This window comes from Mustela putorius, unplaced genomic scaffold (assembly GCF_011764305.1).
Source record: "Mustela putorius furo isolate JIRA1106 unplaced genomic scaffold, ASM1176430v1.1 tig00003942_pilon_pilon_pilon, whole genome shotgun sequence".
Classification (NCBI taxonomy): Eukaryota; Metazoa; Chordata; class Mammalia; order Carnivora; family Mustelidae; genus Mustela; species Mustela putorius.
In genome coordinates, this window is record NW_025422087.1 from 16946857 (window position 1) to 16964331 (window position 17475).

At 41.2% G+C, this 17475-nt stretch overlaps 1 protein-coding gene across 12 annotated transcripts in view; it reads left to right on the forward strand.

The window, feature by feature from the left end:
• Nucleotides 1-17475, forward strand: part of RABGAP1L (RAB GTPase activating protein 1 like) — a 778147-nt gene that overhangs the window by 733017 nt on the left and 27655 nt on the right. For 9 of the 12 annotated variants that reach the window (XM_013061129.2, XM_013061130.2, XM_004761946.3 and 6 more), the window contains one exon: nucleotides 10199-10291. In XM_013061129.2, the coding sequence (XP_012916583.2) occupies nucleotides 10199-10291 (93 nt within the window). Of the gene's footprint in view, nucleotides 1-10198; nucleotides 10292-10479; nucleotides 10791-15996; nucleotides 16843-17475 lie in introns of those variants that run through there. The other 3 variants (XM_045069733.1, XM_045069741.1, XM_004761953.3) reach the window with 2 other exon arrangements.

Here is a 17475-nt window from a genome sequence, read left to right on the forward strand (position 1 = left end):
GTCCTTAAAGCCAAACCGTTTATATAATAGATTCTTAAAATATTTTTGAACATTAAAAATAGTCCTTCCTGATCTTACAAATTTATATAAAGTTTATTTATAAATTGGTTGTTTGAAGCACAGAATGGATATTCCCTTGGAAACTAGTGATTATGTTCTCAGGCCAGTTCATTGAAACCTCTCTAGCTTGTGCCCCTCTACCTTCACGCTTGATATTGTAATTCTCTGGTTTTCAGATGGAAAATACAGTGTAGCAGAATTGCCTGAGCTTTATAACATCAGAGCTCCCTGATCATACCTTAGACCTTCCAGTTAGAATCTTGAGGTGAATATGCTGAATCCGTCCCAGCAGAAAGGGCAGGCGTACTCAAAATCCCGAGATAGGACAGAATATGGTGTGCAGAAGCAAGTAGGAAAAGCCAGTGTGGCTACAGTAGAGACCGGTGACCCCTAAACTCTTCTGATTATGCATCCCTGTCAGTAAATGTAATTTAAGCACAGACTTCCAACATATGCATATTCACTTTTTAATAAATTAATGTATACTTTACTAAGATAGGCACAGAAATAGACATTTTAAAAAGATGAGGTTAAAAAAATAGGAAGGAAGGAAGGAAATAGAACTAGAGGGGCACCTGGGTGGCTTAGTCGGTTAAGCTGTTGGCTCTTGATTTTGGCTCAGGTCATGATTTCAGCGTCCTGGGATGGAACACTGCAATGGGCTCCTTGCTCAGCAGGGTGTCTGCATCTCTCTCTCCCTCTGCCCTTGCACACACAGTGCACCCTCTCTCTCTCAAATAAAATCTTAGAAAAAAAATAGAACTAAAAATTCTACTGATAGCCTTTTGCTTCTGTTTGGATCCTTTCGTGGACTTCCTGGGATGGGTGAACCTCACTTTTGCAAAATACAGGCATAGAGAGTGTGGGGGTAGGGGGAGTAGGTAGAGACCAGATCCTATAGGACCAGCAGTTAGGTCAGGTATTCCTCTCTTTATCCTAAATGCAACAGGAAGCAATTGAAAAAGTTAGGAAGAAATTACACATTTCATAATGCAAAGATAACAGGTTTGCATTTGGAAAAAAACAGCTGCCTTATGGGGAAAGTTTCTGAGTAGAACAAGGACAGATATGGGGAGACCAGTTTGGAGCTTACTGCAGTGATGAGAGGAGCTTATGGCTTGAAGTTGGACAGTGTCAACAAGGTTCAATAGAAGAAGACAAGCTAGGAGACATCTGGAGGCATGTTCTGTAGAATCTAGTGATTGATTTCATGATCCGCGGTGAGCTCAGTAGCAGTCCTGGGCCGGAAACTATAAAATAGGAGTTGTCAACATTTGGGTAGTAAAGAAATTACTCCACCTCCAAATATCACTTATTGATAGGAAAACTCAAGCAGAATACCAAGGAGTTCCATAAAAAAAAGTACACGAGATTAGATTCATAGGACTAGAGATGAAAAATTAGAAATGAATTGTGAAGCAGCTTCTATAACATGCCATGGTTTCTTAAATTTGCTACGGCATGGGGAGCAGACAGCTCGTGTTAGAGTGTGGTCAAGAAAGTAGAGATTGGTATTTCAGAAGCTTCTATAGATCCTTTGATGGGCATACTACATTCCAGAGTGAGCTGTGAATGCTGGAAAGGGAGTCACATTGTATAATTACTCATTACTCGGAGTCCAGGAATCTGTCACGGGTGTGTGCACCATTAGGCTGGAGTAATTGGAAAGCCAAACGTGCTGGATGAGATGTAGCAAAGGCAGCACTGCAGACTGTATGTAGTGTGTGGATTCGGCAAGAGAATGCTGAGTAACTTGATGTCTGTAAGCCTTAGGAGTTATGTTAGTGTTCCAAGAGGTAAGTACTTTCCTTGTCCCCGCCCCCTTAAGCCATTACATTCCTTACTAGAGTACAACTTGCAGGGGTGGGGGTTGGGTGGGGGGGGTGAAATGAGTACAGGGGGTCACAAGGTGCAAACTCCCACTTAGAAAATAAGTCCTCAGGGGAAGTAACGCACAGCATGGCAAGTGTAGTTAATAATGCCGCATTGCAGGGGCACCTGGGTGGCTCAGTGGGTTAAAGCCTCTGCTTCGGCTCGGGTCATGGTCACAGGGTCCTGGGATCGAGCCCTATATCGGGCTCTCTGCTCAGCAGGGAGCCTGCTTCCTCCTCCCTCTCTCTCTCTCTTTCTCTCTGCCTACCTGTGATCTCTATCTGTCAAACAAATAAATTAAAAAATCTTAAAAAAAAAATAATGCCGCATTGCACATTTTTTTTTTTAAAGATTTTATTTATTAATTTGACAGAGAGAAATCACAAGTAGAGGGAGAGGCAGCCAGAGAGAGAGAGGGAAGCAGGCTCTCCGCCAAGCAGAGAGCCCGATGCGGGACTCGATCCCAGGACTCTGAGATCATGACCTGAGCCGAAGGCAGCGGCTTAACCACTGAGTCACCCAGGCGCCCCCCGCATTGCACATTTGAAACTTCCTAACCTAAGAGTAAATCTCCCAAGTTCTCATCACGTAAAAATAATTTTTGTAACTCTATAGACGACAATATTACCTAGACTTAATGAGGTGATCATCATATCATTTAATATCTACAAATACTGAATCCATATATCATACACGTGAAACTTAGGTTTATGCCAACTATATCTCAATTTAAAAAGAATACAATTAATAATCGTTAATAGGTTCTCATGGACTCTGAAAGTTGCCCCACCCAGTCTCATGGAGCTAAGTATCCCTGACTATGCTCCCCTCCTCCTACTGCTAAAAGCTCAAGAAGTGTCAAAGTAGCTTCTCTCGCTGAACATTGGGAAGAGGATTAAGTGAGCCCTAATAGGACATGGCCCCTCTTCTTCGCTGGACTCGGTCCCAGCTCTTTCTTCCAAAGAATTGAGGCTACTTCAGTTTTGTTCGCCACTGATCCATTTTCTATCCAGATCTTGATAGGCCATTGCAGAACTGATTCTGAGCTGGAAACCCTCAGCCCCCTACAACTCCAAATCACCAAGAAATATGGTGCCAGAGTTATCTGATTAATATATTAAAATGGGATCATTTATATTCTTCCTAAGAAATTATCTGAAGTGAGGAAGAGCAATACATGATTTCTAGTACCTTTGGCTTATTAATTTTTAGGCTCTCAGACTCCTGACCATCAGGAAAATATTAAACTGATCTTGGCAGCGGTGTTTGTTTGTTTGTTTTTGTTTGTTTTTTAAAGTGATCTACTTTGTCAGCATTTGCATCCATTAACAAATAATTTTTGTATCTTTTATTTTTGAAATAGAGAAGCAGATTCACCAAGTTTTGAATAATAGCTCTGACAAGGGACTAGCCCCTTGTTAAAATTCAGCACAGGGGAAATTCGATTTTTTAACTGGGCAAGAAAGCTGACATAAACCAGTCATAATGAAAATCCTCCTCCCCGAGGAGCTCCTCCCCGCCTCCCAACAAATTTCTTCTTGACCTTTTATAACTGTATGCACTGATAAGCCTTTCCCCGCACTCATTAGACACATACTCGGCACCACACCTGGATGTCAGCTTCTTGAGACGCTCTACCTTCGCGGTCCAGGCAGGAGAGCGAAGTGGTCCAAGAGGACAGAGGCTGGGGGGGTTTGGGGGCCTGGGTCCCGCGTCTGTGCCTGTCTTTACTAGCCCCGTGACCTCGGAAAGCTACCTCTCTTCAGTCTTCTTATGTATAAAATCCGAATAATACCTCACAGAGTTGTTGAGAGGCTTAAATATGTAATTTTCTAAATTACAGCCTTAACCCTGGTAGGGAATTCTTTGACATGCAGGCTCTCTGTTTCTCTTTGTGCCAATTACTGTTGCTCCAACACAGAAGGGAAGGAAGCGGCGTGGGAGCATGCGCAGTGGGGCTGAAGCCCTCCCGTGCGGGCGGGCCTCCGCCTGTCTCTCCGGACAGCACCACGCAGAGGTTTTCTGCACAGACCCCACTCCCACTTTTTCTCGAGTGGCTACCCTTCCTGTCTCCCAACCCCTAGCGCCCTCCCCTCCATCTTTGAAAAGTCGTATGGGCATCTTCATTGTACCAATGACCAGAGGACACTACCCACATTTAACAGGTGACATTATAAATGGGCAAGGATACTAGGGGCTCAGAAGAGATGCCAGCAGGGGTTCTAATGCAACTCCAAATCATCCCACCCAAAATGCCAGTAGTACTCCCAACTTAAGAAGCACTAGTAGCTCCTAGATTCTTTTCTCTAGTTAAATTCGGAATCTACTTTTCACAGAATTGATGCACTGTTCCATAAGACCAGCATATGTCCCAAATCATGCCATATACAGCGCAGATTGCAGACCAGGTCGAAAACTCTCCACAGGTACCTTCAGCTGTGCTGTGTCATTTTCCTCTTGTCTGCGTGTAGCTTTCCCTTAGGTTAATATGATGGGTTGTTTCAGAGTTCTGTTACAGCTTTAGTTATAATCCAGAGTTTAAGATCTGTGCTGTTTTAAAAGACATCTAAACTCTTTAATGTATAAAGATCACATCTGATAATCAGGAAGCCTAACCAAATCATGTATGTAAGAGAAGAAGTATGTTTTATTAAAAATAACTAAGGCACATGACATTCAAGTATTAGTAAGGAGTACTCAGTGTCCTAAGAGTAAAAATAAGGCGATAAACCCAACTGGTATCATTAGTGAGATAAAGATTCTTAAGGCAAGTTCACCAAAAAGTAATTGATATACAACAAAAAACTATACACACATATTTTCATTCTATCAGAGTCCTATATTAAAAAAAAACTCATGCTTTAGATGAAAAGAGGGAGGGCATAGGAAAAGAAAGTTGAGCATATTCCTCAGTCTTCCTCTCCCACATCTCCGACTGAGGCCGGCATGATGGCATGGTGAACTTGGAGAGAAAGAATAAAGCAAATTAGCAGCTACTGTGCTTTCTCCTTGCCTGTTACCCAGGGTCATCGTGGAGCTTCTCCTGCCACTCCCTGAACCACCACCACCCCCCCCCCCCGCCGCCCCTTTCCCTGAAGTTCCTAAAGCTCTTGTCTGTGTATTTCCTGGTAACAGCCTAATAGGACCCACTTTCATCAGACAGGTGAAAGTGGTGAAAATGCAGGCAGGTGACTGCATTGGTGACCAGGACAGGCATTAAGGGAGCCTCCCTAGTGATTCAGTATGACAGCCCCGTGAGTATGAGCGTCAGGGGAGTCGATGAAAAAGCCTCCTTGATTGAGTGCATGTCCTTTAAGTCCTGCTCATGAAATTGTCTTAGAAGGTCTGAATAGGCATTTTAAAAATGGAATATGATAAAATGTAGTAGAAAATATTAGAGGACATTGTGCCGATCCTTAGCAAAAACCAAGTACAGTTTAAGAAATGCCACAACTAGTTACCATTTAGTGGTAAGAGGGAGAAGCCAGGAAGGGACTGAATGAATCCACACACTGGCTGAGATGGAGTTGTTTTTATCTTCTGCTTACTGCTGTTGTGCTTGTTGGTTAACACCAGAGCTGACAGTATCCAGGTTATTTCACATTGACATAATTTGCAGTTGGTTGTAAAGTGAAGGGGGCAGAAGTTTTTTTTTTATCTTGCTTTCAGCAAAAGTATGAAGACTTTGAACTGAGTTTTGTTTGTAAACATTTGGTAATTTAATTGATAGTTATGATTTATAATATGTTATTAGGTTCGTTTCCTTTTGTTACCTCAACAAATAACTACAGATTTAGAGGCTTCGAAGAGCTTTATACATTTATTATTTGACAGTTCTATAGGTTAGAAATCTGACCAGTTTCATCAGGGCTAACATGAAGGGGTCAGCGGGCCACGCTCCTGTCTGAAGGCTCTTCTCACCTTTTCCAGCTTCTGGAGGCTCCCCACATTCACTTCCTCCCCCATCTAAAACTCCAGCAACATCGAATTTCGTTGGCTTTTCTTCAGTTGTCACATCTCCTCTGACTGAAATCTGGAGAAGTTGTCCTCTTTTTTTTTTTTCCTTACATTTCATTTATTTGAGAGAAAGAGAAAAGGAGAGAGAGAGAGAACACGAGAACGAGGGTGGAGGACAGGGAGAAGGAATGGGAGAAGCAGTCTCCCTGCTGAGCAGGGAGTCCAAAGAATTGGGCTCAATCCCACGACCTTGGGATCATGACCTGAGCTGAAGGCCAGTGCTTAACCCACCTGCCCCAAAGTTCTCCTCTTTTAATGACTTGTAGGATTTTGTTGGGCCCATTCAGAAAGTCCCAAGATCATTTCCTCATCTCGAGGTCCTGAATCTCAAGCACGTCTGCAGAATCCATTTTGCCATGGAAGGAAGCATATTCAGAGGTTCTGGGCATTAGGATGCAGACATCAGGGGAGGGCATTTTTTTTTTGTCTGCCATAGTTGTCTGTATCGACTCTTGCTTCCAAAATATTTTTCTTGTAAAATTGTGTAAGAAAATCAGTTGATTTCAGGAAAAATCATAGAAAAATGTGTTTGGATATGGCAGAGGAAAAAAATGAAAATGGCATTCACATGACTAAAGGAATATTGGGAAATACACTTCTCTTGACAGCCCAGTACCAGAAGGGAGTACAGGCCAGGGAGACCCTGGACCCACCCATATTCCAGATATTCTGGATAATCCCAGATCACTCTGCCACTAAGGGCGTCTCACTTCAGTGTTCTCAGCCGTGTTGGGTTCACTTTTCTCATTCTGAAGACAGGGATCATACCCAACAGACAATTTCCAAAGGTCCTTCCAGCTCCAGTTTACAAATTCTAAGTAAATGGTTATGTTACGAATTTAAATGTCAGGATTAAACATATTGCGAAATAATCTAAATACCGTGAAATATTCAAAACATTAAAACACTGCTTCTGTTTTAAATGCTGACTTCCTCAAATGTAGTTGTCTTGTCCAAAATGTCAGGTCTTGGCTGATTATTTAAAATGATTGCTATCATACTTACTGGGGATTGTCTTGCCAGAGTTTTTCCTCTTTTGGGGTTGTTTGTTTTTAATAAATACCATTTTGAGTTGGTGAATGCTCGTTTTCAGTTGCACTTATCAAATAATTGTGGATTCTTTGAGTACATTTCCTGAATTTAGTCAAATAGGAGGTATTGGGTGAGTAGAGGTTGGACAGTGTATTGGAAGAAGCTCCCTCACCCCCAGTTAGGTAAACATTTGAAAGGAACAGTGATTCTTCAAGTACACAGTTATATTAAACATATTTAACTTAAGGGGAGACATACCTGTATTACTCTTGAGATAATAATTGGGTCAATTCTAGTGATTCTTAATGGCTTTCTGTTCTTTTAATTAAAACTACGTACTAAAGAGGTATTTTATTTCTTGCTCCACTAAGAAACATTTCAAGCTCAATATTACAGTTCCTAAAATAAAATCAGTTTTGTCCTGAAATACAGTTTTAAATACCATGACAGCCTATGTTCTTTGATTATCTCATAAATAACAGTTTCATATCAGCTCACCGTCCCCCTTCCCTCTCGCCCCCCTCACTTTGTGCCAATCACGGGTGGATGCTCAGTGTCACCCCACAGCACAAGATAAATAAGCTTGGCAGGTTTCCTAGCAACATATTGTTCTGGGAACCTGTGCTGTTTCCCTGAACAAGATGAAGCCAAACATCCTAGCATCTCAGCCAGATGGGAAAGGATTAGCGTATTGAGGGTGTTTAATGCATTTTTTAAAAAATTTCACATTGAAAGGAACCTCTTAACATAAGTAGCAAGATTGACTTTTAAAGGACCTTTTTTTACATGGAAAAAAAATTCTGTAACACTTCGAATTTTAAAAATATGGTTTTAGAAGAAATTCTCTAGAAATAAGGTTGCAGTGTATAATGCAGTCATTGCTGAATGGGTCCATTTTAGAGCCAGTAGAAAATACTCCCACACAGGACCGATGTCCAGCCTGGTGTACTGCTCAGGGCCCGCGTCCGTTGCAGGGATGCCGACCTACTTCCGGTCTGATAAATGGCTTCACAGTAGCCTCCGCACAGTACTCACTTCTCCCTCGATCCTGTTCTTAGGAATGCCTTGGAAACACTTGTTCCTGCATAGCCTCTGAGACTTTTTCCCTTTGTCCTCAGCTCAGGGCTCCTTTAGTGCTAGGAACTCAAACCACTTCATCTTAAGAGTGTTTTTGGTTGGGCGCCTGGGTGGCTCAGTGGGTTAAAGCCTCTGCCTTTGGCTCAGGACATGATCTCAGGGTCCTGGGAGCGAGCCCCGCATCAGGCTTTTTGCTCAGCAGGGAGCCTGCTTCCCCTTCTCTCTCTCTGCCTGCCTCTCTGCCTACTTGTGATCTCTGTCAGGTAAATAGATAAAATTAAAAAAAAAAAAAAAAGAGTGTTTTTGGTTTTCCAAGCAAATGACGAATACACACGGAGAAAAGACAGCTGGAAGAAACTGAGGCCCCCCTAGTAAAGTCAAGAAGAAGTAATGTTGCTCCTGTTCTGTTGTCACATGACCACGTGTATTTATTTTCCTGGTCTGTCTGATGATCGTGAGGCCCACAGGTGGGCTTTTGCACGCGGGTTCCTCCCTATGCACTGGTGAAGGTCTCTGGAGATGGTTAATGAGAAGTTACTTTCTCATGACCATGTTGGGCGGTCAGTTACGTCCTGAAAACCGTCCGTCCTTCTTGTTTCACTGGGGAGACGCCCCCTTCGGCCAGATGAGTGTTGCCATTATGTGGTTGTGGAGTGATTGCCACAGTCTCCAGTTGGGAATGAGTTTGTGAATTTCCCCGTTTTGGTGAGAAGCAGGTAATTCCAGGACCTTAGAATGCACCTGGATGGAAGAGCAGAGTCATTAGAATATGAAGGGGCATGACACATGGCATCTTTGCTTTTTATTGAACAAATTCTCTGGCCAGATTCTTATGCACATATTATGTTTTCTAAATACCAAATCTTGTCCTTGACAAGAAACAGTCTGTTCAGAGCCTCCTGTGGACCGATGACTTAGGTAGGTCTCATGACAATGGTTACTAAGCATCAACACATCTTTACCTTCAAGTCCCCAAGAATCCAGCAAAATAACACATCTGTTGTCTTTTAAAAAATTAGATAAACGTTCTCCTCATTTCAAGTCACTTACTTTAGCACCTAAACATTAAATAAAGATTTTCATGTTGAAAGGAATTATATAATTTTGATTATCCAAGGAAAGCCTAGAAGTGGACTTAATCTATTAACACGGATCACTGATGATAATATGTTAATTTTATTGAATGCTTTTTAAAAAAAAGTTTCCAGGAAATGGGCAGTATTTTAGATACTTCGCCTGTTTATAACATTTAATTCACGTGACAGCCATTATGAAGCAGAAATTGGTTTGCCTGCCATTTTACAGATGAAGAAACTCAGGCTAAGAGAGGTTAAGTACTGATCTGCCAAGAGGTTTCATAGTTAATGAAAAGAAAAAAATAGGAGATGTTCAGACCCTGATCTGTCTAGGGCCAAATTCTTGGACCTTTATTCTGTGTTACTCTTATTAGTTTATTTTTAGAATTCTAAGATTGTGTAAATCTTTGTCTTTTTTTTTCTCCATAAAACAGTAGACTGCTGTCTTTTAAAGATGACACAATTTTGGTAAGAAATAGATGAGTCGTTTAGATGATCTATTACCCCATGCAGCACAGCGATTCTGTTGTTTTGTAGGGAGTTTCAGTGACAGTCTGTAGAATTTTCTTTCTCTGGGGTACAGTATACTGATTCTATTTAAAAATATTTTTGTTGCTAAGTTTTTTCCTTTTATAAAATAATTTTCCTTTTCAACATGGTGGAAGACTATGAATGAATTTTACTGAAAAGTAGTTAGAATTAATAGCACTGTTCAATACTTACAAGAAACAGCGTGTTGCAGCACAGCAATGGACGTTTATAAAGTTTCATGGAACATGACCACTCTCATCTGTTTACGTATTACTAATGACAGCCACTTGTCTGCAGTGACACCAGAGTGGAGTAGCTGTAACCTAGACTGTGGGGCCCACAGAGCCTACAATACACCATCTAGGCCTTGGCAGAAAAAGTTGGCAGACCCTGATCTCAGATCTAGACCTTCCCCGCGACTTGGTGTTGGGTGTGCGCCCTTAGAATGCTAGAGACTTAATTGGCCACTGTATCAAAAAGTGTTTTCCCAAATCACATCCTTGTCTAACATGCTTCTCTTCTAATCCCTGTAGGTACCAACCAAGAAACTGAAGAAATATGAGAAAGAGTATCAGACGATGCGGGAGAGTCAGCTGCAGCAGGAAGACCCAATGGATAGATACAAGGTAGGGGAGGCGTGGGTCACCCATGAGAACCAAGTGCCTTCTGTACCCTGAAGGAACAGTAGTGGCCCGTTCACCCCTACCTTCCTTCTTGCTTGACTCAGACGCTCCCTGACCATGATTAATGTCCAGGTATGTTTTCATTTCAAGAAACTCTTGAGTCGCCAACCATAATATTTCTTTTCTTTCAGTTTGTATATTTGTAGGTAACTCCACCTGTTGCATTTTTACTTGGAATCTTCATAAGAAGCTGAGAGAAAGAGAGGGAAAAGGAAAGAGAGAAAGTGGCTATCAACTGCTTTCAAAAATGAAAAAACAAGGCAAGTGGCAAAGGACTGTGTTAGCTGTGCACGGTCATGGCCACAAAGACTTTTAGCAGGTGAACTGTTCCAAGCCTGGCACCAGAATGTTTCAGACTTTCCTCTTTCTGTAGCGACTGTTAAACATACAAACTCATTTGGAAGGAAAAATAAAGCCCACAAAGGTTAATGGAGCACAGTAATGGTGTTTGTTGCAACATTTATTTCCACAAATCTGAGTGACAGTGACATTTCAGTACAGTTTGCAGTTTCGGAATCAAACCTGATTTCAGTTTAATATCCTAGTTAACTGTAGTATTAAAAAAAAAAATGGGCCATTCACGTGAATAGATCTCTTCAGTGGTAGTTACTAATGCTGTTCCCATGATGCAGTGCTGCGAAAACACTGATTTTGAACTTATTTTTTCCAGCTGACATATTATCGTCTCCCTTGAACATGTTTTAATTCCTCAGATTCCTGCAGATGCCTAACGATTCCCTCTGTCTTCACATCAGTAACCCTGGGATTAGAGAATATTCTGTTTTCACACTGAGCACCACCAATGCTAAAATATCCTTCCAGGAAAAGTACTGAGGTGGCATTGTTCATGAAAGCCCCACAGTGGGATGACTGCTGCTCTTGTAACTTGAATGGTCAGAGAAGTCACCAGGGGCAGCTGGAGTCACAGTACCTCTTCTCTCTTCTGTGGAGCAGAGTGGGACATGGCAGGAATATGCAGATTTTATAGTCGGACCTGAGTTCAAATCTTGCCTTTCCAGGAAAAAAAACCCCAAAACACAGGATTTGTTAAACACATTGCGGGGTTAATACCTAGCCCATTGTTCAGTGTGGGATAGGTATTAAAGGTACTCAGCACTGGACTAGTTATCATGCTTCTTCCTCATCTGTAAAACATGCAGGAGCTCACATATCTCCTTAAAGGGCTCCTGTGAAGATGAGGGATGTCGTGTGTGAAGCGGCTCGCACGGAGCTGCTGTTCAGTAAATGGTGGTTACTAGACCTTTGAGGCCTGCTGCCTGCCATGACCCAGGTATTATTACTAGAGTAACATCCCCCCACGTGGATCTGTTCTACCAGTCCCTTGCTTATCTTCTCATTTCTCCCAAGGGTTGCTCCTCAGTAGCCTGACAGCAATATGCCTCTCTGCTTATTTCTAGAATGGGCGAAAGAACTGATAACAAGAGCCCATGTACTGCTCTGGTAGATCCCTACTAACCCGCAAGGCACTCACAGAATAAGGTTTGAGGCTCATTTCCACCACCACCAACCCCCTCAATAAAACCAGTTTTAATGTAGCCCCTATCACATGCTGCTTTAGGAAGGCTTGAAGGATAATTTAAAAATATTCTTAAGGATCCTAAATGAAGACCTCCTACTGTGTAGATAATCATTCTAATTATCTTAGTTGACATCATTACAAATAAAATCTGGGAAGAGTGCTTTGAAATAGAAGAGAAGGCAACGAAAGACTAAAATCGAACATTTAAAATCAGTCTGGGACTGAATTTGGTACTGTTTTGCATCCTTTTCACATCGAAGTAGATACGTGTGAACAGTACAGTGCATATTATTTGTTCAAGAGTACTTCCCACACAGTGTTCACATTTTACTGTGGGATCAAAGTAGAATTAAACTTTTTTTGTTTTGTTTTGAAAACAGATACTCTTTTTAACTTACGCATATCAGATATGCTCTATAACTATTTCTTTTATCTTACTGTAATAGTTTGTCCATACATCTAGTATTTCTGTATCCTTTTAATAATGTCTAAACATTTACATTGGGAATATACGTGGTGAAGTTATAGTCCTTAAATACATTTTCAAGGTGAAAGTTGGCTTCATAGTTTCCAACCATCACCAGCCTTGTTCTTTCAGATACTCGATACCTAGTTTAAGAAACCAATTATAATGACCTTAAAGTAGGAAAGTATTCAAGAAATAGCTCTCAGCCTCTTCTAAATTTAATCCTATTAAGAATAAGATCTGTGTCCCTGGAATGAGCACATTATAATTCGTAGATCTTGGACTGGGAAATTCTTGGACTACAAATTCTTAAGAATAACTTGGGAAGATATTTGTGGGCATCAAGTCAGAACTTAGACCAGTTCACTAACAAGCCCTCCTCCCCCGTGAAGGTCTGTACTACTTAAAATGCCATGTCTACCCCGAGCTCACTCGATGGTAAGGGAGTTAGGAAAGTTGCGTCAAATTTTTTTTTTTAAAGCCCAGAAACATCATACAATAAAATATTCTAAGAGATTTTTCAGTTTGATGCTGTTTCCCTTGGCATACAAAAAGGCCCCTTGCGTGGAAGCCAGAGGTGGGATGAAGGACCCAGCAGTGCAGAGGCAGCCCTGAGCCATCACGTTCTTGCTGTATCTATCCAAGTATGTGTTTTAATTTTGTGACAGATGCTGATATCTACGTTTTCAAGTGATGTCACTATACTCCCCTGTATCTAACACTTAAATCTCAACCACAAAGAAAGAGATGAATTATGTTGGTAAATTTTAGAACCCTAAACACAAAAACGTTCTGGAACAAGACAGTGGTGATGGTCGCACAATGTTGTGAATGTACTAAAACCACTGACTTGTACATTTTAATAAGGTGAAATTCATAATATGTGAGTTATATCTCAAAAAAAAAAAAAAAGAGATCCAAGCAAAATGTTTCAAGGGGAATGGCATCCAACCCACCGTCTTCTTTTCATAAATTCCAAGTCATGCAAGAGAACCCTGTGCAGAAGCCGTACTTGTGGGAGGGAGACCTTCTGTCAGATTTGGAGCTAATTAATGATTGTCAATCCTGTGTGTATTCATATTTATAGGGGAAAGGCCAATGTAAGTGGGTGACATCCATTTTCATGTATAAATATGGATGCACACAAACGTAGAACTGTATAAATTTGTGTACACACCAGGCTACCTGGTCTTGGCTTACATTTGCATTTGAAAATCAGCTCTGTAATGGCTTCCTACGGGATTTGGTGTGCTCTTTCTGCCAATCTTCTTGACTACGTTTCAAGACGCAAAAAGGAAACTTTATTGGAAGAGGAATATAGAACATTTATTCTAAGTCCCTTCTTAAGTTTGACCTGGCCAAATTGGTGTGGTAGTTTTTATCTACTTGAAACTTTGGTTTGTAAATTAATTAATTTGAAATGAAGGGAAACATAGGATAAAGACTTGTCTATAGAAATCCATCTTGGTATATTTCCATTTTCATACAAGCTCCCAGAAAACAAGCATTCAGGAATACGTGTAGCTGTTTTAGTATAAAAATTAGTAGTCAGGCCCCTAAGAAGTAGTTACCGGCCTCAGAAATTGTAATACTGTTTTCTGTTTTAAGGAGTTGAGTTGTCTCCATTTAGGGAAAGATAGTTTCTACTAATGTAATCTGTTGACAGCACCTTTTAGAGAACTGCAGCCTATCTCTACCTTTGGAAGATGGTATGCTTTTCTTATTTAATTAAGTACTTGCACAGATGTGGGGTAAACCTTCGAAAGCACAGCTAATTAATTAATTCAGTGAGTCTTCCAAAGCGCAATGAAGATTATGTTATTACCTGTTCTAGATAGGCAAATCCTAGAAAGAATCGGGAATGCTTAAACTCTCTTGAGTTCAGGACACAGATAGTATTACGCATCATTTCTAATTCAGGTATCTTATCTACATTTAGTATAATTAAATTTAGAATGTTTAACTTCTTTGATGAGGTTAGAAGTAGTAATTCTCTTATCGAAGTGTAATTCAGGCAGGAAGAGAGTAATTCCTCTAAGTTTGCAAAAAGTTCGTCTTACACATACTAATTTTTGTAGAGCAGTTATTTATCCCTGTATGTAATTTAAAATTAAGCTATTTAATTATACTGGGCAAAAATAATGCAAAACATTTGAAGTAAAGCTTAATTGGACTTACATTATTTGCCATTCTTCTATAGCTATAAAATAACTTAGAGCAGACATCACATTTTGTTTTTAAATTGTCAAGTGAAAGAAGTTTAAATTTTGTCAGATTACCTGGGGAGTGGGGTGGGAAGGCTTCCCCTTTTTCTTACTCTGTGGGGCCTTTCCTTCCTCAGGAAGTCAAAATAAGTGAAGCTATCTTTGAAAACTCTTTTCTACCAATGAAAATAAATTTACATATTTTTAATTTTCCTCATTACAGAAACTGTCATTGGTTTTTGGAAATATTTACATTTATGAAATAATATGCTTTTAATGAATACTGATAGTCAAGAGCATGGTTTCTATCTGCCTGTGATAACGTTGTGATAGACCTCAGAAGGCCACCACTCTTGTTGATCGTGGATAATCCAGTGAACTCACTGTTGTAAGATGGTTCAAGTTGCAGGCTAACCCCTATTGAGGATTCTTGAGCAAATTAGGAAGAAGGAGCAGGTGGCTTTTGATGATGCCTGTTCACTGAGTTTTACTTAACACTTGAGAGAGGTTTGAATGTTACACATATTAAGAATATTCTAAGTATGTTTATTGATGATCTTCAGAATTAATTCTCCAAAACTTTTATTCAATTTTTAGTCTTTTTTTTTTAAGTTTTAGTAAATTTTGCTTCCTGTGTAAGTAGCATTACTGAGAAAATTATGTCACACTGACATGTTTTGACATCATCTGTAACCCATTGCTTTTTTAAAAATTTGATTTGTATGCTAGAGCAGGGTATCTGCGAACTATGGCATGAAGGACAAATGGGCCCGCTGCCTGGTTTTGTGAATAAAGTTTTATTGGAACACAGCCACACCCATTGTTTACTTATCAGCTGTCTAGGACTGCTTTTGCACAACAGTGGCAGAGTTTGAGTAATCTCAACAAAGATCATATGCCTGCAAAGCCTAAAATACTTTGTGTCTGGCCATTTACATTTAAAGCTTGTTGACCCCAGTGCTAGGAAATAACCAAAGACTGTTTTTTAAATGCTAGGAGAACTGTAGTCTGGTTTGCCAACTGCCAGTTACTTATTACCAACAAGATTTTGTTTTTAGTTTGACATTTCAATTTTTTTAAATTTCTACCAGAAAGATCAAACTGGATACATTGGGTAAAGGAAGAGCATAAAATGTTTCAAGTATCCAGATTTTCTCTCTCAAACCTTCATTTGCAAAGAATGTAGACATTTAAACATTTAAACATTAAATCTGTAGGCATTTGCCTTTGAATGTCAAAAAAACTGTTTGCTAAAATCTGATGATGCTAATTATCAACTTTTTTTTTTTTTAAAGATTTTATTTATTTATTTGACAGAGAGAAATCACAAGTAGGCAGAGAGACAGGCAGAGTGAGAGAGAGGAGGAAGCAGGCTCCCTGCTGAGCAGAGAGCCCGATGCGGGACTCGATCCCAGGACCCTGAGCGAGATCATGACCTGAGCCAAAGGCAGCGGCTTAACCACTGAGCCACCCAGGCGCCCTAATTATCAACTCTTGAAAGAATTACCCAAACGAAAGCATGGGAGAGTTGAGTGTGTTTTTGCTAATAAAATTGCACTGGGTCTTTTAGGAAAACATTTTCTCCTGACCCTTAAATGACTTTAAAACCATGTGCCAAGAATTCATTATAGTAGCAGATGACACACCCCAAATACTGAGCTAGAGTTTACGAAGCTGCCTCATTTCCCATCATTTTTTCCTGTAAGGCTTCGTTTATTTTCTTCCGAATGCCGGTTCCCGTTGCTCGGGCTTCTCATCACGGAATTAATGACGTTCACCGTCTCTTGTGCTGCTTCACCCACATTCCAGCCCTCAGACTCACAGGACAGCTGGAAGCATTCCCCTGACCCAGCAACTTCAGTCTGTTGCCCGAAAATGAACTATTTTGCAACGTTTCCGACCTTGTCATAGGAGGAAGTTCCTTCCACCCGGCTGAAATAACACAGTGTAAACAACTCACACCCAAGTTGTCCATAGTCCCGCAGACAGCATCTTCCAGCCATCACACGGACTGCGAAGGGCAGGGTGCAGGGGAGGAGTTTGAATCTTAGTCTGGCTGGGTTGAGACTTGCCCACTGGCTGCCTCAAGTGTACTTTCTTCCAGCGAATGTTTGCAGACAGAGAACTTAGAGTAAATGACAGCGTTAACAAGTGTCTGCTTCTGTTATTGCCATTTCATAACTGTATTAGTAGGTGTGCAATTTCATTGGATATTCTTTTTTTTTTTCAATTGTCTTTTGTACCTATGATTGAAAACGGTAGTTGGTCTATGACTTTTGAGGAGGTAAGTTATTTATCTGTGTATGTCTGTGATACCGGCGTCTGTCTGTCTGCAAAATGCAGTATCCTCCTCCCCAAAGTTACTAACCAAACTCTTCCGGCAGCCAGCCGTGCAGCTCTTATGCTGGGGAGGGGGGCAGGGAACTAACGAGGCAAGTTGTCATCTGCTTTTTGCTGGGATGGTGTCCGTTGTTGGAGGGTGGAGGATGGGCCGAACAGGGCAGTGTGCGTTTCCAGGGTTATGGAAGCGGGGTCTCCTGCCGTCTCTCTCCGGAGAGGAGCGGGAAGCCGGCTGCCTGTGATGTTGATAGGCTCAAAGCAGCTGGGCACATCTGCTTCTGTGCACACTGTGGCACGCAGCTGCCTCTGCATGGACAGGCTGACGGGCTGACCCCCAGGCGCACTCGGGCAGGCAGCCCTTGCTGACCTTTCAGAATGAACGAAGCCCATCCACGTGGAACCTTTTTCTCCGTTCTAGTATAAAGCTTTTCCTTGCATCAGTCAGTTCCAGGGAGGGGCGGGGGAGCAGTGTGGGCTCCTTGGGAGAGGCTGGAAAAGATCACCCAGGAAGACACCTCACTTGAACCCTTGGTGACTGTGGGCAGGTTCATTGGCAGGGACCCCTGCCCCGGTGGGT